Below are 24,096 nucleotides of genomic sequence, written 5' to 3'. Positions count from 1 at the left end.
AGCAGCAAATATGTAACATATCTCATATCTAGCGACAGAAAATCAATTTGATCAGTGGAGGAGGGCTGTTTCTGAGTAAAAAATAAAAGAAGGAGACATTCACTAGCATATATTTATGAAATACTGATGCAAAGATGGAATTATAGATATTTTAACATATTCTCTATATGCTCATGCATAACAGCAGAGGTCTCGTTGGAATAAGCCATTATCATCCTCATGAATGCATCAACGATCTTTCTGTTCTCGAAAGACTTCCTGGTGTTTTTGTTGTTTATTTCCTTAGCAGTCAATTGGTACAACTTCCAGCCGAGTTACCTTCTCGTTTCGACATATAGTTAGCCACCTCTTTACTTTTCACTTTATGACATCTTGTTAATCTTTTACGTTCTTACTCCAAACTTTACTTTTCAGCAATTCCAATACAAATTTCTCTCATTTATTTAACACGAACACCCAACATTTACTTCTATAAAACTGTCATTTCACAAATACATCCATATTTCCCAAATATTGAAAATCATGTCATATTCAAATCCAAAAGCTCAAGATAGCTTTCTTCTTTTGAATAATCAATATTCAGTTACAGAAAGATTAACATATAAGCGGGAACAAATCAGCTTGAGCAGCAGTGTTAGAAACGTGAAGTAAGTCTCACCAAGTTTGACACTAATACCATACAACACTAAATGGCTTCTGTTTTGATGGCAGAGTCTACCCCAAAGGTCATAAGAGAAACTCCTTGACCTTGGCTGGACAATCCCTTCCAAGCAGCAAATACCTGGCTGTGTGCATTGCACAATAATTAAAGGGAAGGACCATGTTGTTTTTGATTAAGCTGACCTTGTGTTAGCACGGGCTCTTGTTCACAGAGCAGTCCGTAAAGGGAAGGACCAGACTTTTTCGCCATGTACATTCCAAGACATCAGTGAAGGTTCCACTTCACTTCAGTCTGAGTTCAACTCTGAGTTGCTCCCCTGACTGCATCGCAGCTCTCTGTCTGACATGTATGAGACAGAAGTGTCTGCTGAAGAAACCCTTGAGAAGTCGAGCACCGCGTTCTGCCGTTCAGTCAACTTTTATATACAAACGTAAACTTCCACTAAATATTTTAAGGTTGCGCCTTCATTACAATTGGCAACATTCCAGACAAGGGTTGATGAAGCTCGTTTGAATAGCTGATTATTATAGCACATTTTGGAGAAAGTTTGATTCAGGTTATGGAGCAGCTGTAGAGTCTCAATAAAAATCGCTGATACGAAATTCTGTCAACAAAACAGTCAAGAACCATTGTCACTCAATATTTAATACCTGTTCATTTTCATAGTCGAAATCAAGGACATTCTCACTTGATGAGCAAAAGAAAACGTGTTTATCAGCGAATTATGAACGAAATTGTCTAGCCAGAGCAATTGTGGCTTAAAATTCTTATTAACATACGTAATTGTTATCAGTATTCTAGTATTCTTGTGAATATTTTGAGCTGTTTTTGAGAGAGAGAGAGAGATCTAATGGACTGAAATAGCATTCCGTTAAAAAGAATAATGTCGTAAAGAACGGCGAAAAGAAGTATGTAATTACAGTCATGGTTTGGAAAAAATTGATGGCCAAACCGTGAAAAAGCTCTATGAACATTTTTTTTATAATACTTATTGTACTGAGCTCATAAATACTGTGGACCAGAAAGAACACTTCCTTAAGAGGTAAAATAAAAGTCTTAGGCTGAAGAACTATGATGATAAAAAAGTCATTCCCAATAGGAAATTAATTACTGTACATTCTGAGCTTCAAGACTGATATTTGTTGAGCTATATTGCATTCCTGTACGCAACAGAATCATTCCTAATTAACTAGATATTATCCGTAATTGATTTACTTGTTCTGTGTGCTTTAGCTGTAAAATATGACTGTAATGTTTGAGCAGTATTCAATGATTTTACATTCATCGTGAAGTACACTGATTGGGAGAAATTGGAATCTATAATTTTCATTTCTCTTTAGTTTTATTTTTATCAGCATTTTTTAATTTCACTTTATAATTTTCTTCAATTTCCATTTGCTAAGTAAATTCGCTTTAATAAGTTCAGTAGAGTATACAGCATGATATATACAGTAGATGTATTGTGTATATATATATATATATATATATATATATATATATATATATGTGTGTGTGTGTGTGTGTGTATATATATATATATATATATATATATATATATATATATATAATATATATATATATATATATATATATCATCATTAAAGGAAAAGCAAAAGTCCTTCCCTTGTTTCCGGGAATCAAGTCTGTAATTCACTGTAATTCACTTCATGATACGCAAAAGAATGAATGTCGTTAATATTTACTTATGTTTCTGCTACGATTTTTTCACCTTTGTATATCTCATTTGGAAGTCCGTCAAGCCTTTCCAAAAAGGACTCCACTCTGCTTTATACACCTGCTTTCAGAATTCTAACAGAATTGATTTTCAATTTTTTGTATTTTTCTTTTTTCAGGACAGAAAAGACCCAGCGAGGAGCATCCCGAAATAGTGGAAGCTATATTTCCAAGGCATTCCTGCCAGGCTTGCAAGGCAACCTTCGCCCGAGGGGAAAGTGGATTATTTAAATGAAATTGCGGATTCGCTTTGACACGGACATACTACAAGATTTTATATTCAGTGCAGCACACAAGACGTCTGTCCGGTACGATAGTACAAACGTTCATCCATAGATTATTTTTTCGTCTCGGTTCACGAAACTGAATGCAGTTAAGAATATTTCATTCTAAAACCGCGGATGTGAATCCAAGGATTTAATGAGCGACACACTTAATAACATACTCGTATGGCAACAGTTGAGTGGATGGTACAGCATGCGAGAAAAACGCACGCTGCAGGTCATTTGAAGGTTGTTCCAGACGAACCAAGTGCAATACTTGCAAATACCAACGTAAAAAGAAAGCAGAGAAAGAGACTCACGAGAGGACGCTCGGCAAAGACAGCAGAAAAGAAATTGCTGTTGTTGTTGCGTTGGATATTGGCACCCCTTGTTGTCACCATGGCAGCCAACGTTCTGCTTCCAATATTATTCCCTCTGTCGGACGAACTGGACTACCCGAACGGTGAGTATGACGTCATAACCTGCACTTGGCCCTGGTCATTTTCAGTTTCCTACTTGTTTACAAGTATGGAAAAATCCTAAGGACTTTCCTTCACTCTGTTCTTTCCTATACCATTTATGCATGCATTGTTTCGACCTGCAAGAAACTGTGGAAGAGAATGATATTCGGTGAGTTGGGAAAAGGACAGAGCGGAATTTGAGATTATCTTTTTTTATATAACGCTTGTGAATAAATATTCATAATATCATACCCACTGTTCAAAGAAAATTAGTTAGCATGTATCACTGATCTATTTATAATCAGCTGCAGCGTATTTCTGAGACAAGAACCTAAAGCAAACCTTTTCCTGACAGACAGAAAATGATCATTCCTTCAAAGAAACCTGAGTCCATTTGGTTTCATTCATTGCTAATTCATTATATTGGAGGAAAGGCGCGCCTCTCTTGCATAATTAAGTTCCCTGATTGCGCTTAGACTTTTATCTACACTAAATTTCTGTGAGGCACTTAGACTGCTGATTTTATTTTGTTACTGCATTGAATGGTGTTATATACCTTGACAAATTCCAGATGTATGCAAATCACCTTTGTGGCGATATGTGAAAATTATATAACTCGCATTTAGAATTGCTCCTTAATGATCAAATAGAATGAATAATGAATAAGACCCTCTCATCATTTATACTTGCTAAATATACACGTCGCTCTAATAGGGATATATTTCCTTTACAAATAGACCTCCTATCATTTTCATTTTCTAGGAATATACCTGTACATATTGACATCGCACTTCAACCTAGAGGTTTCAGAAATTAGTCTCCGACTATATTAAAAATATTCTAAACTCTAATATGAAACAATCTGAGAAATTTTCATTGAGAGATTAAGTTGTTCAAGCTGTAACTAACTCAGTTTCCATATAGCATGGCTGAAATAATAATGGGTTTCGTATATTTATTATGGCCATTCGATTATATATAACTAATAACATTTCTTAACTGTTTGTCTGGTTAAATCATATAGTTTTGAAGTGAACTTAGATACGACTTTTGAACGGATTAATGTGATACCAGTCATATTTCCCAGGTAACTGTGGTTTACTGTATATGTTACATAGGCTACAAAGTCCAAATTTCTTACTAAAACTTTACCAGTCAATATTTACCGATCAAAAGGCGTGGTTTTTTTTATGTTTTTTCTTTACTTCAGTTATAACAGTAAATATAAATTCGAAAAATTGAGTTGCATATATTATTATTATCATAATAAAAAAAAAATTTTTTTTTTAAATTTAATAAATAAAAAAATATTAAAAAAAAATAAAAAGAAATATTAAAAATTAAACTTAAAAAAATACCTCGATCAAAGGCGTCGTTTTTTTTTATGTTTTTTCTTTACTTCAGTTATAACAGTAAATATAAATTCGAAAAATTGAGTTGCATATATTATTATTATCATTAACCATGAATAATTTAACCCAGCCACTGAGTTAACATTCCCAATTCTTAAAGGGCTAGCTCGAGGGGTTTGTTCTTATTTTTACAGACCGCTTGTGTGCTAATTACTGAAAAATTACTAAAGTAGCCCCAAGATTTAATTACCGACATACATATACATTCATGTATAATCAAGGTTAAACCATTCTTTTATTTAGCTAACCATTACTAAAATGGGAAACATTTACCGTTAAAGTCATCTTTAGGGTGCAAGTCAACGAATCGTTGGCCATTTCTGGATAATTGCATGGAGTACTGGTTAGGATTATCAATGAAATTAAGTCGTATTCAACTTGTTTGTGTTCGGCAGACGAATCCTTCTGCTTCTGAAAATTAAGCAATAATCAAATAACAAAGAGTAAATCTCTAAATCAGTGCGAAGGAGCCTTTGAAGCCTTTGCGGACAAGTCTGTTAAAAAGTCTGTCAACTGTCGGAGATGGAATTTGTCACTTGAAGAGCTTCTGGAAGAATCCGACATCAAACTTGCCACTTGAAAAGAATCCCGACCAATCACAAACCAGATCGATCACTTGAGAAGTATTGACAAATAAATAGAAGCGCCTCAGTGGCGTGATCGGTATGGTCTTGACCTGCCACTTCGGTGGCCGCGAGTTCGAATATCGGGCATTCCATTGAGGTGTGAGAGATGTGTATTTCTGGTGATAGAAGTTCACTCTCAACGTGGTTCGGAAGTCACGTAAAGCCGTTGGTCCCATTACTGAATAACCACTGGTTCTATGCAACGCAAAAACACCATACAAAAAAACAAACAAACAAATAGACAGATAAAAAGAGTTCGTAACAACTGACAGAAACTTATCTCAGCCAGTCAGAGTTCCAACAGGTCATTTCAAAAGTATCTCAGCGAAACATGTCAAATAGTCATTCAAAAAGTGTCTAAAAAAATGAACTGATAATTTGAAATTAGAGCGACACATTAGACATCTTCAATGCAGGATATAAATGGGCTCACATCGTTCCTTTGTCAAAGAGGATGTCAGTATGATTGAAAAATTAAAAAATTATGGAAATTCAAGAGTATAATATAAGCTTGAATTAGATGAATTGTAGGTAATACGCATAAAAATGTCTCGATAATAGACATCACTACAGCGTTACCAACCACGTAACTTTGGACAATAACCTTACCGTCTGATCATGCACCTTTAACTAGATGTCGGTAAATTCCAGTGATGTGTCAGTAATCAGTGTTATTTACCACTATCAGAAGGAGAAATTTGTCCTAATTCTTTTAGATGTTATGAGCCATTAAAGAAAAGATTTATAACTATAAGTCTCAACATTACTATTTATCATAGGGCCAAACCACAGGAGAGAGAGAGAGAGAGAGAGAGAGAGAGAGAGAGAGAGAGAGAGAGAGAGAGAGAGAGAGAGAGAGAGAGAGAGAGAGAGAGAGGACAATAAGAGACTTAATTATTAATTTTCTTACGTAATAAATAAGTCATAAAATATGTCACTATCGACTCTTTTTGTACAAACATGAATTATCCAATGTCAAATAAATCTTTCATTTATGATTTCATATTCACTCTATTGATAGAAATGACAGATTAATAGTTTTCGTTATCGTTCATATGGTTTGGTTCTGATTTGGATATTTATTTTAAGGATTACAGTATTTTTATGAAATAAACCTCATTACAATTGATCATTAAAAAGTGGTAACAAAACTGAAAATTCCAAAAGACATAACTTTTATGATTTAACAGAGGAGAATTCATGCGCCGAGGCAACAGAGCATTCGATTTTGAAATAATCTAAATAAAAATAACACAACAATTTTTTATTACTTCAAGGAAAATGCTTACATGAGTTGTCTGCAACTACACTGGACTTTATTGATCAGAAATGCAACCATGAACACGCCGGATGGTGGTGAGATTGGCAAACTATTTCCCCATCCCTTTGATAAAACATTTTTTTAAAACCAAGAGGTTACCATCATCCCCTTTTGGCGTCTTTCAAACAATCGTGCTTTCGATCATCGGATGTCGACGAAACCTGTTTGATATTCAGATCAAAAGACCATGAACCGGCTTTTTCCTTACTATCTCAGATTGAAATACGCCACTGACGACTTTACTGCTGAGATCATACAAATTAAAAGGGTGTCTTTTTTTTTCAAATAAGAATTTACTTTTATATGGAAGCTTAACGCACAATAGATAGGGTGAAATGGAAAACGATAAGAATCTGAACTCGGTTCATCTAATATTTTATCTTAGAATGCCAGAAAACCAAAAGAGTTTCAAAGGTACTTGCATGTTTGTATTCACAGAAATATCAAGGGTAATATTAATGCTTGCTAAGTCGAAAGGTTAAACCTATGGTATTTTCTAAGTTACAAGCTCAAGATCACTGTACTAGAATAATACTAATTCTAGATCACCGTCCCTATATGACCAAATGTAAAATTCAAAGAAGATCCGTATATATATAACATTTGATATATACACACAACGGACAGTCTTGGCACCGCTCAATGTAAACAGAAAAAATAAAGACAGGCAAGTTATTTGGTTAGATCATAAACCACAGGACAACTTGCGTACACATATTATATTAGTCATCAAGACAGACATGAACTTAACATAGAATATTATTTCACATCCGCAGTTTCAGGATTACGCATGTAAAATAATCAATCAGTTATCAGCCCAGAATCAAATTCCTGCACAAGTAATCAGACCAAGAGAAGACCAAAAGTTGAATTTCATTTGAAAATCGTGTAACAGTATTGAAGTTCACGTTGATAGTGCAGCATGCAATCATGATTAGCATCATTTCGATCCTGAGAATAAGACTACTACATGATTAAATAAATCATGATGCAATACCAAAGACGGGCAACTGAACAAAAAAACCCGAATTTATATGATGCGACGTCAGTTATCATTGCCCAAACACCCTTCAGTCATTTTTATCAACTTAGGGCTAATTAAGCTGAGACGGACATACCTCCAAGTGGCGTGTTTCGTAAGCAGGAAAATAAAGGAAAAATAAAGTAGTTAAAGTCTCCGACGCTATCGTTTATCAGATTACGCGGCCTCAATTCCCCTGGTAGTTAGGAAGTTAGCACTAACTTTGGAAAGTCGGAGATTCTTACATTCCAGTATTTTCAAGATTGAGGGGAAGATATTATGGAATGAAAAAAGCTCCTTCATTAACTCAAGGAAGAAACGGGTAATATAATTAAAGCGGGTTATATTGTTAAAATGATAGCAAACAATTCGCCAGCTCTTCCATACTTAAAAAAAGGCTCTTTATTAATAAAGAAAAAAAAAGTGCTTCCTTAATGAAAGAGATGCTTATGAAAGATATATCCGCCGAGAAACTACGCCTGCCAAAAAGCATGAAATCTCTGTAATTAGTTACAAAATTGTTCACAGAGATCCTTTTACAGTTAATGCAAATGCCACCAGGACAAAACTGTATTCAAACCCATAAAACAAATCGAACAGTCAAAGAGAAAATAGATTTCGTAAAGATACAACCGCAATAAAGGTGATACTGATGAACGCCGCTGAAAAGAATATAAAAGTCTCATAACTGTAAAAGTGAAACGATTCAAAACCAATCCAGTCGGGAGAGGAAAATTACAAGGACAATATCCCCCAAAAATACATGTAAGCTAAATGAAAATAAACAACGAAATATATTCAAAAGCTGAACTTCGAGGAAAGAGGAACCAACGATAATTAACGATATTATGCGGTAACCTAAAAAAATTCAGTGATGAAGGGTAAAAGACAAAATATAACAGTTCTAATCTTCAAAGATATGAAAAACTATTTATCCTCAGTATATACCTGTAAGAAGAAATATTTGGAAAAAAAACTAATTCAGAAAGAAATTTCTTAGGTATCAGAGAAACGGAAAACTAGCAAATTCAACAAGTTAGACCGTCTCTCTAACTGTAGCCTGTTAAAGAGACTCAAGTTTAGCACCGCTCTCTGTCTCCTAGAAAAATCTACTTGGAAGCCTTCACAAAAAAAAAAAGGAAAGGCATAGATAATGAGTTTCAGAGAAAAGAAAGTGTTAAGTAAATGGTTGTCTCTATAAAATGAGGAAAAACAAACCATTCAAAAGGTAAGGCAATTAAAGTACATAGTTCCTTAAGAGATATTGACTTGCGAGAACGAGAATTAGAAAAGCAGTGACTGATCATAATAGGGCTTTGAAAAGTACATCTTTAGGACAAAAGGACTTAGCACAACAGTTGCTTAACAGTAAATCACTTTGACAATACCTAAAGAAAACAACCAGTAAATGAAGAAACTATTCCAATGTCATTTAGGATCAAAACGTTGTATCAGATGATGACAATCTTCTGTTAATTGACAGTAACTTCTGACTGAACAAATGTCTGTCGAACAGCAAGCCACTGGGCAATCAAACGTACTGTTATCTTTACTCAGCCTGCTGTTGTCTTTTCTGAGATTCCTGTCATCGTTTCAAAATATATGGAAATTCGAACGAGACCGGATAATAATCGCTCTTACCCTTTTCTCTGTGTGCTCTAGACAGAGCAAGAAAGAAAAATATACAAAAAGGTGCGAGTAAATATGAATTAAGGTTGCTATCAAGAACGACCTTTTTCTCCAGGTAATTCATAACTATAAATATGAATTATAAGTAATAAAGGCGACGTTAATGTCGCATTTGTGCGCCAGATGTTGCACAATAAAACAACTGCCAAAGTGATGGAGATTTACAGGAGCAAAACTGAATGGAAAAATAGTAGTCTTTGCACGAACATATTTTTCCGTTACGAATGCTAGCAAAATATCACACCTTACCTAATGCTGCAAAAATTATGAACCGTATCTGGCGTGAAATATAAAAGATATAAGGAAAAACGTATATTTCGCGATAACTAAAATACAGCACAGGAGGTTTTATTCACTCGAATGAAATTTGTTCGTACCCTGCATTCACGTGTGTATCCCGTCACGTCCACCAAAAAATATTGCACCGATTTTGGTGGACGATAAAGTTTAGAACTGAGCATTCTATTCTACTTTCGTAAACTCTGCAAAAGATAATGAAAAGGGAAGTGCAGCCCTTGCATTCTTATGTCATTTATACGAACCCAAATAATAAAAAAAATACAAAGTTTCAGTTGGTGATCTTTTAAATTACTCTGCTTGAATTACGGACATATCAGTATAAACAATGACAAGGCCATTGTGTAAGCTCTACTATTACAGGAAAGACGTATAGCAACTAGACCCAAGTGCAATTTCAGTTAATTTGTTCTTCGAACTATCTTTTATATCTCATTCACCTGGGACCCGTATACACCTTAGAAGCTTATGACCAAAGTCCATTTTGAAACTGGTAACGAACAGAGAAAATCAACAGGTAAAGTCGCTATTATAACTATGCAATAAAATATTACCCTAAATACTAGTAAATCAATTTTTTCGTATGTCGAAAACTCTGAAATGCCAAAATGAAAACACTTAATATCTTTCCACAATGAACAGCATATTGGTTCAGCCTCAAATTTGTGTGAATCAGTTCACCATCCCATAAAAAGTGCTACTCTTGTCTCCCCGGAAGATAGTTTTGTATATGCTGAGACAGTTGCTTCATCGTTGTAAACTGCATCGGAAAACTGTAGCCATGAATATTGAAAACGTCCACCAATTCTGCCGAGACAGAAAACACAAAATGCAGTTTTCATGAGTCCCTTACGGAGATTGGTTGAAGTGCCTGAGAGGCAATTTAATGGCCAAACTTCTTGTTTGCCTCTAATATTAAAGTTGATAGTTGATTGCCTTATCCTGCCGTCTCCCACACCGGTTCCTGGGGGGACATACTATCCCGGTTATATGGCTACCTAATGTAATATTAATGGTGGCGTAGGAGGTCAGCCACAATATACATAGTTTCATAACAGAATTATCTACTAAAAGAATAAAGTAAAGCATTTATCAAATCTTTATTTGTTAATAGCTTTCTTATTGTTTGCATGTGCATTTGTACGTATCCATCATCGTAAATGAGAACCAAAATGGAAAACTTAACTTGTAATACGTAATCAACTGAAAATACATATGAATCTATCTTAGCTGAAGGCACTGGTAAAATTTAAAAAGAAAAGACAGAGTGCCAAGTACTTTCGTGTATTTAACACATCTTCGGGGCCCCGAAGATGTGTTAAATACACGAAAGTACTTGGTACTCTGTCTTTTCTTTTTAAAATTTTCCCAGTGGCTTCAGTTAATAAGCAAAATCACGTGCTTACTTTTATGGTTTCTTAGTATTAATCTATCTATTTTGTCGACGTTAGTGATGTGAATCTTGCGTACCTGAGCAAATTTCTCTGACTGGGTAGATTGAAAGAAAGCGGACTTGTAATATCAGTCGATTTTCTGCTTACTTGGTGCTCATTCCGACTTCGCAATAATTCTTGATACCATGAATATTTCAGTACTAAAGTCCATTAAATACTTTGGTCACAAATATTGTCTGTAAGTCGTTTTTGAGGCTGCATTTCAAAAGTTTAATTAAACTTTCTTGCAAAAATCCTTAGGTTGGCTTAATTGCATGCTAAGTTACTTCCTACGCACACTATTGCATTATTGTATTGCCCACGCACAAACAGAGACCTTTGCAGGCTTCGTGGAAGCGAGGATAACACTCGGTATCATTGGTTTTCGTGGCCAAATTGCATAGCGTACGCATATAATACATTCGATAGTAACAATATTGTCAACAAATAAATACCCTTTTTCAGCCTTTTGCTTGAAAAATTCAGTAGTAATAGTGATGCAAAATTATTTCCCAACACCGATCTGTTAAAATCTGAAAACAAGGGCCTCGCGATTAACGTGGTCAAAAGGAGCACCGAAGTCATAGCTGATCATACAAACTCCAGTCATATAAACTTCATGACCAGAATCTAGGGATTTCTGTACGAAAATAGACATTCAAAAGTGAGCCTCGGAACCAACCAGGGGAAATGCAGACTACATTTTGGGGAACAGATAATTACTTTCAGCAGACAACCAGACGTTTTGCCAACAGTCTTCCATAAATTTGATATAGCATAAGAAGTTAAAGAAATTAAACAGTATAATAAACTGTCTACAGCTATCACAACCACATTTACCTAAATGAGTGTCTTATCATTCTCCAACAAGGGCAAATAAAAAGCTTTCTTAGCTAATGAGGTACATATTTCGAGGTAGGTAATCAGTAGTTTCCATTATAAAAATAGAAAGTATTTGAACCTATAAGTAGGTACATAACTATGAATGTTAGGTAAAAGAGTCTTAACTTTACAGGGTCGACAAGATAAACAAGTCACTTTTGCATCAAGAAAATAGGAATGAACATTTTTTTGTAGCCACGATATCCAAGAAGAACCAACATTTTTGCTACCCATAGCAGCAGAAATAAAATTTCTACAGTAGATTTTGGCTAAATTTCAATATCTCTGAATATGACAGGAGAATACATAAATACATAACAACAAAAGAATATAATAAAATACAGACGAAGCTTCCAGTGAAATAATTATGGACATATGGATAGACATTTCTGTACACTGAATCAGAACGACTGAAAGGCAAATATTCTGTAATACGTTAGGGGTAAGACATCATAGATTCGTAAACTTACGAATGTAACATCTATAAACTCCTGCGAAGACTGCTCTTCAGTTTCAAGATAACTGGAATGGAAAATCTCTGCGAGTGGACAGCTGGACATTTTGACACCTCCCCCAAAATGCTTCATGAATTTCTGAACACTTGCTCGAGCAGGGGCCACTTAAGGTGACAGCAGAAGATCCCTACTAAAATAATGCTTACGAAAGATGAACAAATTATGGAATCTTATAAAAGACCGGCGTCATAGATATTGCAGTGTTATATTAATAACCGGAAGGCTTGATTTAGAGATCTGAAAGCATGTGGCATTAATATCGAACCGCTGTAGATACAAGAAGTTTTCAATAAGGACGACGTTTCTGTGTGGATTTGTTTAACATTTCGAAGGAAGAGGTTGGTATTGTTGGTATCTTTGTGTAGGGTAACCTATTATCAAATTTGGAAATGTTCTAGGCTCATGATTAGCCTTAGTTTCATTGCAATCTTACTGGACACTCAGAGTATCACAACAGTCCGCTACATATTTCTCACAGTGTACAGCTATTTCTTTCAGCATGAGGAAGATGCAAATGGTAACAAGACCAGCAATACCCAAATGCTGAGCTCCAGCAACAAGCTGGAAGTCAACATTAAAATAATTAAAGGTGCCCGAGTGCTAAGTTTTCATCAGTGTCATATGTTGAATTTGACCTTATTATTCATATAACAAAAACTGTGTTAGAGACACGAAAACGTCGATGATAGTAATCTAAATATGTGCTTTAAAATGCTAAAGTAAAGAAGAGCTGCTATGTACCACTGGGATCAGATAAATTAATTACTCTACTTTTCATTTATAATCAAATACCGTAGCAACATACATTTCTGAAAGGAAGGCTTAGAGAAATAGGTTTCATGTACAAAATATACATTTAAAAATGCATAAAATGATACGAGTGTGTAAGAAAAAAGTAAAGGGTTTACATAAAAGAAGAAATAAGAAGTAATTTAGACAAAAAATGCATGTCTAGCAAAAAAAAAAAATTAATAATGCCATTACAGACGCTGAAGATTGTAAAAGTAACAACGCAAAGTGGAACGACGTTTTAAGTTTCACGAGAAGAAAATAGTTAAATGAAAGAAAATGATGGATACATTTTGATAATAACGAAAATAATTTAAAAGCATCTAGTCTTTTACCGGACACTTGGGCTTTAACTCAGACAAGAAGTTTAAATTGGAAAACTTCAATTTCAGAAACCACACGATGGACATTTCCTGATTTAGCAACTTGGCAGAGGATCCCCTCTATTCAGCGATATTGTCCAGCGATGGCAGCAAAACTGTCAAGTCCGGTTATCCTCCATTTCGCACCAGTGCATTCACACGCGTCCGATTCACACGCAGCGGACCCACGTGCGTGCGCATTACCACTGAAGATTTAGAACCACCGTTTATTCACTTATTTTTTAGATGAATAAGAAGGGATGTTCGCCGCATTTTTCATTTTTATGAGATAGTAATGCTATACTGCTCAAGTATGGTAATGCAATCGATGAAATAGCAGGAAACGTTGAAAGTAGTTTAAGTGTAATATGCACAAATAATTTGTAATTAAAATACATAAAGCTATAACAGAATTGCCACAGTAAATATCTGCGATTAAATATGGTCACTGAAATATTTTAGCTTTATCTACTGATGTTTAAAATGTTATAAAAACTCTAAAAAGATATATTGTCACTGTTATAAATATACGTATGTGTGTGTGTGCATGTTTATATGTACGTGTATATAAACATTATACATATACACTCATATATATATATATATATATATATATATATATATATATTATATATACATATATATATATATATATATATATATATATATATATATATATATATATATATTATATATATATGTGTGTGTGTGTGTGTGTGTGTGTGTGTGTGCGTGTGTGTGTGTATTCTATATATATATATATATATATATATATATATATATATATATATATATATATATATATATATATATATATATATAATATATATATATATATAATATTACGGTGACACTCATAACTAATAATTTTTTATAGCTTTCAGCAAGCGGGTGTTAAAAAAAAGAAGAGGAAGAAAAAAAAAAACCTTTCAGAGCTTCTCAATCTATTTCATATAGCAACACCAGCTTCTCATATCCTTACTAACTCTAATATAAAATTCATGCCTGCATTGCACAAACATTCCATTTTCGAGAATGTTAAATACATTTATTTCTAATAATTTCGTCGTACAGTCATTCCGGCTACTTTTCCTAACTATTTTCTCCTACAATAACACGTTCTACACTATAGCCGTTGCCAGCTATTCTGACAATTTCATTATCGTATCTTGGCAACTTATTGGTCAACGGTGCGTCCGATTTCTTAACGGAGTTAGCAAGTGCAGGATTATTAAACCCTCAGACTCGTATGTTGCATTAGCAGTCTTCGCAGTGTTATTTCCATTTCCTCCAATATGGTTTAATTAGAGATCTTCTATCTCTTTTTTTCACCTTTGTGTCCCGCTTATACAAATTTGGATGCAGTACTTCTCTATTTAATAACGGCTCTGAACGATGATTCCCTCATTCATTGTCACGTTCTCCACCTTAGTTCTTTTCCATAACTTTTGCATTTGAACGTCCACCATCCCTGTGGTTCGCTACATTCACTACCTTTATCTTTCAACAAATCCCAAACACTATTTTGCCAGCATCTAGAATGCTAGTTTAAAGAATTGAAAGCCATCAATCAAATTCTATATTATACGTATCTGTAATAACCTCATGCTTGCTAACAACGACTGCAAATTTCTTTCAAAAACATTTTTCTGCGTCAAGTTTCTGTTGGCAAGAATCGGTATTGATCTTTTTGTGTATGTTGCTCCTTACCTCATACATTTCAACTCTTCCCCTGATTCCCCTCCATCAAGTAAAAGAATGTAATTAAAAAACATGAAATATATTTAAAAGAACATGATCTAGCAATATCATTTAATTTTCTCGATAATACAAAAGGATATCCCTTGGGTTACAGAGACAAATTAGTCCTTGGATGACAGCTATCGGTTTATCATCAACCGATAGGGCTTTAATGAATTGTTAGCCGCTAACAAGTTTACCTTCTTGTCCTGAGGCATTGATTTCATCGAGATATCAATCATATATATATATATATATATATATATATATATATATATATTATATATAAGATATATATAATTATATATATATGATTGATATCTCGACGAAATCAATGCCTCAGGACAAGAAGATAAACTTGTGTTAGCGGCAACCAATTCAATAAAGCCCTATCGGTTGATAATAAACCGATAGCTGTCATCCAAGGACTAATTTGTCCCTGTAACCCAAGGGATTTCCTTTTGTATTATCGAGAAAATTAAATAATATTGCTAGATCATGTTCTTTTAAATATATTTCATGTTTTTTTTAATTATATTTCTTTTACTTGATGGAGGGGAATCAGGGGAAGAGTTGAAATGTATGAGGTAAGGAGCAACATACACAAAAAGATCAATACCGATTCTCGCCAACAGAAACTTGACACAGAAAAATGTTTTTGAAAGAAATTTGCAGTCGTTGTTAGGTTATTACAGGTACGTATAGTATAGAATTTGATTAATGACTTTCAATTCTTTAAACTAGCATTCTAGATGCTGGCAAAATAGTGTTTGGGATTTGTTGAAAGATAAAGGTAGTGAATGTAGCGAACCACAGGGATGGTGGACGTTCAAATGCAAAAGTTATGGAAAAGAACTAAGGCGGAAAACGTGACAATGTATGAGGGAATCATCGTTCAGGGCTGTTATTAAATAGAGAAGTACTGCATCCAAATTTGTATAAGCGGGACACAAAGGTGAAAAAAAGAGATAGAAGATCTCTAATTAAACCATATTGGAGGAAATGGAAATAACACTGCGAAGACTGCTAATGCAACATACGAGTCTGAGGGTTTAAAAATCCTGCCCTTGCTAACTCCGTTAAGAAATCGGACGCACCGTTGACCAATAAGTTGCCAAGATACGATAATGAAATTGTCAGAATAGCTGGCAACGGCTATAGTGTAGAACGTGTTATTGTAGGAGAAAATAGTTAGGAAAAGTAGCTGGAATGACTGTGCGACGAAATTATTAGAAATAAATGTATTTAACATTCTCGAAAATGGAAAGTTTGTGCAATGCAGGAATAAATTTTACATTAGATTTAATAAGGATATGAGACTCTGGTGTTGCTATATGAAATAGATTGAGAAGCTCTGAAAGTCTTTTTCTTTTTTCTTTTTTTTAACACCCGCTTGCTGAAAGCTATAAAAAATCATCATTAGTTATGAGTGTCACCGTAATATTATTTTTTAATCTTGTCTTCATAATTATGAAAAATAATATTAATGAAAACTCTTTATTTATATAAGAAATTTAGGAATTTTGGCTTTATTAGAAACTATAGTGTTGCAAATTATAGCTATGCGGACGAAAACTATGAATTCCAGTGTGAGGACCACCCAGGTTCCAAAATTTATTGTTCAAGCAAAGGGAACGACTCCACGCGTACCCGAACTAGGTAATTTAATAGCCTCCGTCCAATTTCAGTTCAAGAGAAAGCACAGTGCTCTTTCCCAGGAAAAAAAAAAAGAAAAAAAAAAAAAAAAAAAAGCACTGACGAGATGGAAGGTGGTGTAGAGTTTGCTTGCTTCTTTTGTCCGGTAATTTAGGCGACTTGCATCTATCGAGTTCGCCTCCAACATTTTATTTAGGAAACAAAAGAGGTTAAATACCTTACAACTGCCACTTCCATCTTGGCAAAAGGCAGTATAATATAGGAATGAACAAAAGATCAAACTCTTGCTCCTTTTTTTTTTAATCTTCAGGTTCATATTTAATATCATTTGGAAATGACATCTTTAATTTTGTCCTGGGAACTAGGACATTAGCAGTAACTTAGTACATCTGCCAAACAATCACTCTACAGCCTAGTTAAATCATAGACCTCGTTTAATAACCTTAATTACATAGAAAACATTGAATCAGTTATAACCACCTCCCCCCCAACTAAGCAACCCTACCCGCACCCCACTTCTCACAAAATGCATTCAGAGAGCAAAGCAATCGGAATAGATTCTTAACCAATATTCTTCAAAAAATCACAGAGTAAATGGCCAAATAAAAGACTGATATATTTGTGTGCACTGTTTCATTTTAGTGAAGGATATTCCAGATTGTGATTAAAACTATTCAATCTCGAATGATTCTCTTCATTTATTTGTTGGTCTTGGTTCACTAATTCACGTCCTCTGATTATTTCAGAAGCTTATCGCCTGTTGCCAGGATCATTTTTCCGATTGCAACTCAGGTCACAGAGAGAGAGAGAGAGAGAGAGAGAGAGAGAGAGAGAAGAGAGAGAGAGAATCATTCAGTTATATAGTGAGACAAAGACAGTAAGAAATGATGAATTTCAAATGCCATCAAACCAGGTGGTTACAATGTATTTCCTATAATAAATCAGAATACTAGAATGATTCTGCTGTCCCTACATCAGGTTGAAGTTGTTAACGCTCATAATCACGGCTCTTAAAAGCACTTGCATATTTTCTAATGAGCAAGTGTTTCTAGCATAAATACTCTTGTAACCAAATGATACCCATATCAAATTCACGTATGGAGTGCTGAAACAAGACGGTTTCGTTCATACCCGTCTGTGCCCTGTAACTCAAAGACAGTAATGAAATCAGCGCGAAGGTGATCCTGAATTCAAAATACATCCATGATTAAGTTTAATTTCATAACAACAGAGGAGCTCAATAAGATATGTAAAAGAAAAGATAATAAGAACAGGAGCAAGAAGAAAAGAAACGGTGGAAGAGCGTCCCAAACAATCAGTAATTCAAGAACAAGCACTACATTCGTCATTTAACTTGAATACCTGGTGTTTGACTTGGCAAATGAAGCCAGAAGTTTACCACTCAGTATAACGACACCACGTTCATAGATCATGAGGCACAAGCTGGTCAAATTATTAGAAATCACCCAGGGATGACATTGCCCTGTGGTTTTTTGACGGATTCCAATCAAACTGTGTAAATAAAGCGTCACTTATCAGCCAGATCCTGGTTTATGACACAAAGAACATAAGTTATTTTTATCCATTTGTGTGTGTGTGTGCGTGTGTGTGTGTGTGTGTGTGTGTGTGTGTGTGTGTGTGTGTGTGTGTGTGTGTGTGTTTTGCAAGGAAAGGCTGAAGAGCACCTCACATTAAACATTCCATAATTAGAGAAAGTTTCCATACTTTCTCGATGTATCTTCTAAAGAAAGTTAGGTGACATTAGGAAATCACATTTGACAAAGTTGTGATGAGTACATCGAAAAGTTTTTATGATCTACACTCCAGAGAAAAAGCGATTATGATAAATGGGATATTGCGTAATTCTTCCCAACATATTTTATTACACGCACGTACAAAGATGAAAAGAAGTCGATAAAATATTGGCATTTCCATAAAGGAAAATATCAGTAGGATAGTTTTACTCAAAAAGCCATAATGAAAAATTGACTAGGGAAGAAATTATGGCTGTCACTGGCACAAAATGGTTTGATGTTTGGAACCTTGATGAAGTAATATGAAGGAAATAAATTAAACGCAAAATTGTCAAAAGTAAAAAGATCTTGCACCCACACACACAAGCAAAACTCATTGGATTTAGAGCAGATGAAAAACCGCATTACTAACTTTCAGTCTTCAAACTGCTCATCCAAAGCAATAAAGCTAGAGTGAACTTTTATTATAATTGGGCCGGTGTTATTGCCAAAACAATTCTTTGCAAGAGAAGAGAAATGACTGCAGATTCCAGAAAGCTATGAGTTATATTCATGATACTAAGACAAGACTAAATTCTTAGGGGACAGTATATTGAAAACAGGGCGAGAAGAATAAATTCAATTTACTCCCCTAAGGGCTATCCCAAGACTATCAACCGGTATTGGCATAAGGCCATCTAAACGTACAACAACACCAAGCTACTCACCTTGATATCACTACCTCATCTCTAAATAGTTATGTATGCAGTGGTGGACACATTGGCCAGATATCTATATGGAGGCATTAAATAAGACTCTCCCTCGTACTTGAATACCTCACAAATGTGAATAATCATATGAACCCGAAGGGATGCCAGCAATTTACTCCCTTTTAATGATTAACTAATTACCCGTGTCAATACATTACACGAGGGTCAATATAGCCCAATATAAAGGGCCGTGGAAATAATCACCACAAACAATGGCCTATAACGTAAGGAATACTGGTGCAGGGAGGGTGAAACTCAAGCATCCAATATTATCAGTATAGAAACTCCTGATTACTTCCTGGAACTCCAAGAGTCATTAGGGACTGGAATTTCACCAAGAATTTAGCGGGCATAATGGCAAGAACAGAATAGGAAGTTGCGAAGGGAGGCTGAAGTTTCAACACGAAAGCAGACTTCGGTATTGGAAAATGAATAGAAAATTAAATACTTTAATAATAATACCTCTGATAACTTCTACAACTTATATTTATTCTTAGACAAAATTCACCAAAATTACAGTAAACCTGGTCTTTTTGATATACATAATATTCACTATTATTAGCTTCTGGGATAGACGTCAGTCTTCTAGCCAACTTTCATCAGGTCTAGATTCGAAGGAAAACCTTGAAGCAGTGCATTAATGGTATCTGCTGATATTAAGTGATATTATTCATTTTTATCTGCTCGGAGGAAGAATAGTGATGTTACTTCCTTTTTACTGATGGTAAGAATAGCGATGTTATTTCCTTTTTTTCTGCTGGTAAGAATAGTGAAGTTATTTCCTATTTTTTCTGCTGGTAAGAATAGTGAAGTTATTTGCCTTTTTTCTGTTATTAAGAATAGTGATGTCATTTCCTTTTTTTCAGCTGGTAAAAATAGTGATGTTATTTCCTCTTTTTCTGTTGATAAGATTAGTGATGTTATTTCTTTTTTATCTGCTGGTAAAAATAGTAATGTTACTTCCTTTTTACTGCTGGTAAGAATAATGATGTTATCTCCTTTTCATCTGCTGGTGATGTTATTCTTTTCTGTTGGTAAGATTAGTGATGTTATTTCCTTTTACTGCTGGTAAGAATAGTGATGTTATTTCCTTTTTATCTGCTGGTAAGAAAGGTGATGTTATCTACCTTTTTCTGCTGATAAGAATAGTAATGCTATTTTCTTTTTAATCTACTGGCAAGAATAGTGATGTTATTTCCATTTTTTTTCTGGTAGGAATAGCGATGTCATTTTCTTGTTATCTGCTGGTAAGAATAGTGATGTTATTTCGTTTTTTCTGCTGGTAAGATGAGTGATGTTATTTCCTTTTTTTTCTGCTGGTTACAATAGTGATGTTATTTCCTTTTTACTGCTGGCAAGAATGGTGATGTTATTCCAATTTTTTTTCTGCGGGGTAAAAATAGTGATGTTATTTCCTCTTTATCTGCTGCTGTGAATAATGATGTTATTTCTTTTTTTTTCTGCTGATAAGAATAATGATGTCATTTCCTTTTTTCTTCTGGTAGGAATAGTGATGTCATTTCTTTTTTACAGCTGGTATAAATAGTTATGTTATTTCCTTTTTTCTGCTGGCACGAACAGTGATGTTATTTCTTTTTTACTGCTGCTAAGAATCGTTATGTTATTTACTTTTTAATGCTGATAAGGACAGTGATCTTGTTTACTTTTTTTTTGCTGGCAAGAAAAGTGATATTATTTAATTTGTTTTTGCTGGTAAGAATAGTGATGTTATTTCTTTGTTTCTGCTAGTACGAATTGTGATGCTTTTTTTTTCTGCTGGTAAGAATAGTGATGTCATTTCCTTTTTATTTTTTTTATTGCGGGAAGGTGGAGGACCTGAGCGGCTGAAGCAATATATCACTATGATGGTCCCTTTGTGTTTTCTAAAATGATATTCTACGTTTGATGTTGTCTAGGTTATTTGAGATCAAAGCCCTTACATTAATGAGAATACGTATAATTATTGACAAAAATATTTCTTCTCCAATGCATAATCCAATAGGCCCACTATGAAATACCAATAATTGTTGCATTTCAGTATAAAGAAGGGGCAGATAAAGAGGAAGATCATTCCCGTTATTATTCGATTCGAGAAGTTCATCTGGTCATCCTTCTCGTACGGCTACAGCGCATGACCCTGGTATTTAGCTTATGTTTTTTTCCACCCACGTGATACCGTAACTGTCACATCATCCCTTAAATCTATGCCCCTAATTTGGTCCCCGTGGCCTACATGAAGGAAGTTTCAATGCTTCTTTGAATTATAGCTGCTTCCTTGTGAGAATGAGGTAATGAAGATTACATCAAGAGCATGAAGCTATTCCTTAGGCTATTGAATGTCCAACATACCGACACTTCCATGTCTTTACAACCCAAGTAAAAAAAAAATTAGTTGAAAATGTTGGGTGTACACTTCTAAAAAAGTTGAATGAGCACACATCATAGGGTTAAAAGGGTTAATTTCCCGCAAGAGATTCGTTTAGAGACCTAAACTCATTTTCCTAACGTGCCAAACACTTGTCTTCTTAAACTTGGAAACACCGTAATTAGGGTTAAGGTGTTTCCAAATCTGCTAAGACATTGTGTGCTATAATTGAGGCTGTGGGGCCAAGGGAACCTAAAACTAGAAGCTTTACTCTCTTGGTTTAGTCATCATATACTACTTACCTTACACAAATCAGTTTCAAAACAGTAAATATAAAAAAAAAAATATAAAAAAAAAAATATATTCATTCTGATGCTGAATTCTGTACTTGTACTGCCCAAATAAAATCACAGATCTTACAGAGGATTCCACAAACAGTCTTGCAAGAATACGTATGGAAAGAATACATTTACACTGAATATCTTAAGCGCTGAATAGCCCGACGAGCTTCATTTTTATTTTCTAACATGTTATTCACTGGCTAATAGTTATGTCTATATACGTACGTATGTATATATTTACACAAATACACAAACACACCATATATAATATAATATATATATATATATATATATATATATATATATATATATATAACCATACATATGTGTATATATGTGTGTGTGCGCGTGTGTCATTGCGCGTCCGTGTGGTTGTGCGTAGTGAAGGCACGATACGGTAATGGATGCGCTACTCCAGCTATGAGACTACTTATATACTATGTAACGAAAAAATTTTGATATGATAACAAGCCTCCCTTTAACGAGAGACCGGTTACATAGTTCCGCAAACAACGGTGGAAGCGAGAATGAAAGTTGCAACAGTATGGATGATGTCTTCACGGCATCAAAAGATGTGTCGAACCACCTGTGCGCAGTATACGCTGAGGCCGAGAGAGAGGATGAAGTATGCAATCAAGAAGTTTGCTGAAGTAATGGTGACAGTAATATCTGTATCACAAGCAGGCGGTGAACACCTCGCGGCATTTTAAGGGAACCACATCAGAGTGAAACGATGGGTGGTCCATTTTAAAAAATACCTTTAAAACTGAATCACTGCTGTGAAAATCCCCATTTGCAGACTTAGCCGGGACAATCGTGTGCTCCTTCCGACAACATAACTGTATTTGCAAGTGCACAGATCACTGGGACAGGAGGCTCAATGAGCTTTTCTAGCCCACGAAAGAGAGAGAGAGAGAGAGAGAGAGAGAGAGAGAGAGAGAGAGAGAGAGAGAGAGAGAGAGAGAGAGAGAATCGACAGGGGGATGGGTGGGACGTAATCATACTTCTTAAAAGGAAAAAAGGAAGGTTATAAGTAAGAGAAGAAACAGAAATAGCAAGAGAATTCTGAAGACTGGATGAGAAGGAAAGTAACAGGTGTTACACTACGAAGACGAGAGGATTTCCAGTTCCTAAGAGGAGAGGTGAGACGTAATGGGTGTTATTAGGTTATCTGCTAAGAGGAAATTTACCCTTGACTAGTGGGAACAGCGGCTGTAATAGGAACTACTGAAGAGAGAGAGAGAGAGAGAGAGAGAGAGAGAGAGAGAGAGAGAGAGAGAGAGAGTAGGAATCGAGCCACCAATCAAATGAATTGCCTTAGATTCCGTCCTCTCATTGACGCAGTCAAAAGACGAAGCATTCTAAATAACAAAGGAATTCTCCAGACAGGAACAGAGCTGTAATAAATGGGATGAATAAATGAATCTGTGAGAACTAAACAGAAATACCAATATTTCACAGCAGGATTTAGCTATTTGAACAATGAAATCTCTCAAAGACAATGAGATGAACTAAAGGTACACAGTTCTGAGGCATCAAAAAAAAAAAAAAAAAAAAAATCCTTAACAGCAAAGAGTTCATTACAGTGAGGGATGGGAAATACTGTTTGAAGTAAAGAATAAATTCCCCTGGGGCACAATCAGATTTAGGGGAAATAAGCAAATGTAGTATCACCCGCCACGGCAGACATAGATCAGTCAGCTGAGAATCTTTAAATTAACTAGTTAGTGGGGCTCGGTACCCGGGTGGTGAGGCCGGGTGCCACGACCCCAGACGATGTGACTGTACTCTAAAGTAAAGGTTATCAAACACCGGTTCTTTTTTTTTTTTTTTTGTTTGCCGAGCTAACGCTCGAACTTTTTTTTTCCTTTTCTTGTTATATCCAATGTTGCTGTACTTGCCCTACTTGTCAGAACGTAAGAATTCACAATTCAATGTTTACCGCAAACTACCAACCGAGCGGTAGTTTTCCCGGATGTAATTTTCACCCGTATCTTACCTTATTCAGCAACGATTTATAAATGG

The 24,096-nt window shown here is 35.0% G+C and overlaps 1 protein-coding gene across 3 annotated transcripts in view; it reads left to right on the top strand.

Annotated features, from left to right (window-relative positions):
* Positions 1-24,096, top strand: part of LOC135222624 (neural-cadherin-like) — a 451,947-nt gene that overhangs the window by 259,771 nt on the left and 168,080 nt on the right. For all 3 annotated transcript variants that reach the window (XM_064260738.1, XM_064260737.1, XM_064260739.1), the window contains one exon: positions 2,515-3,121. In XM_064260738.1, coding sequence (XP_064116808.1) covers positions 2,845-3,121 — 277 coding nt within the window. In that variant the 5' untranslated portion in view covers positions 2,515-2,844. The remainder of the gene's footprint in view (positions 1-2,514; positions 3,122-24,096) is intronic.

The sequence above is a fragment of the Macrobrachium nipponense genome, chromosome 8, assembly GCF_015104395.2.
Source record: "Macrobrachium nipponense isolate FS-2020 chromosome 8, ASM1510439v2, whole genome shotgun sequence".
Lineage (NCBI taxonomy): Eukaryota > Metazoa > Arthropoda > Malacostraca > Decapoda > Palaemonidae > Macrobrachium > Macrobrachium nipponense.
This window is presented reverse-complemented; position numbering and strand designations above follow the sequence as displayed.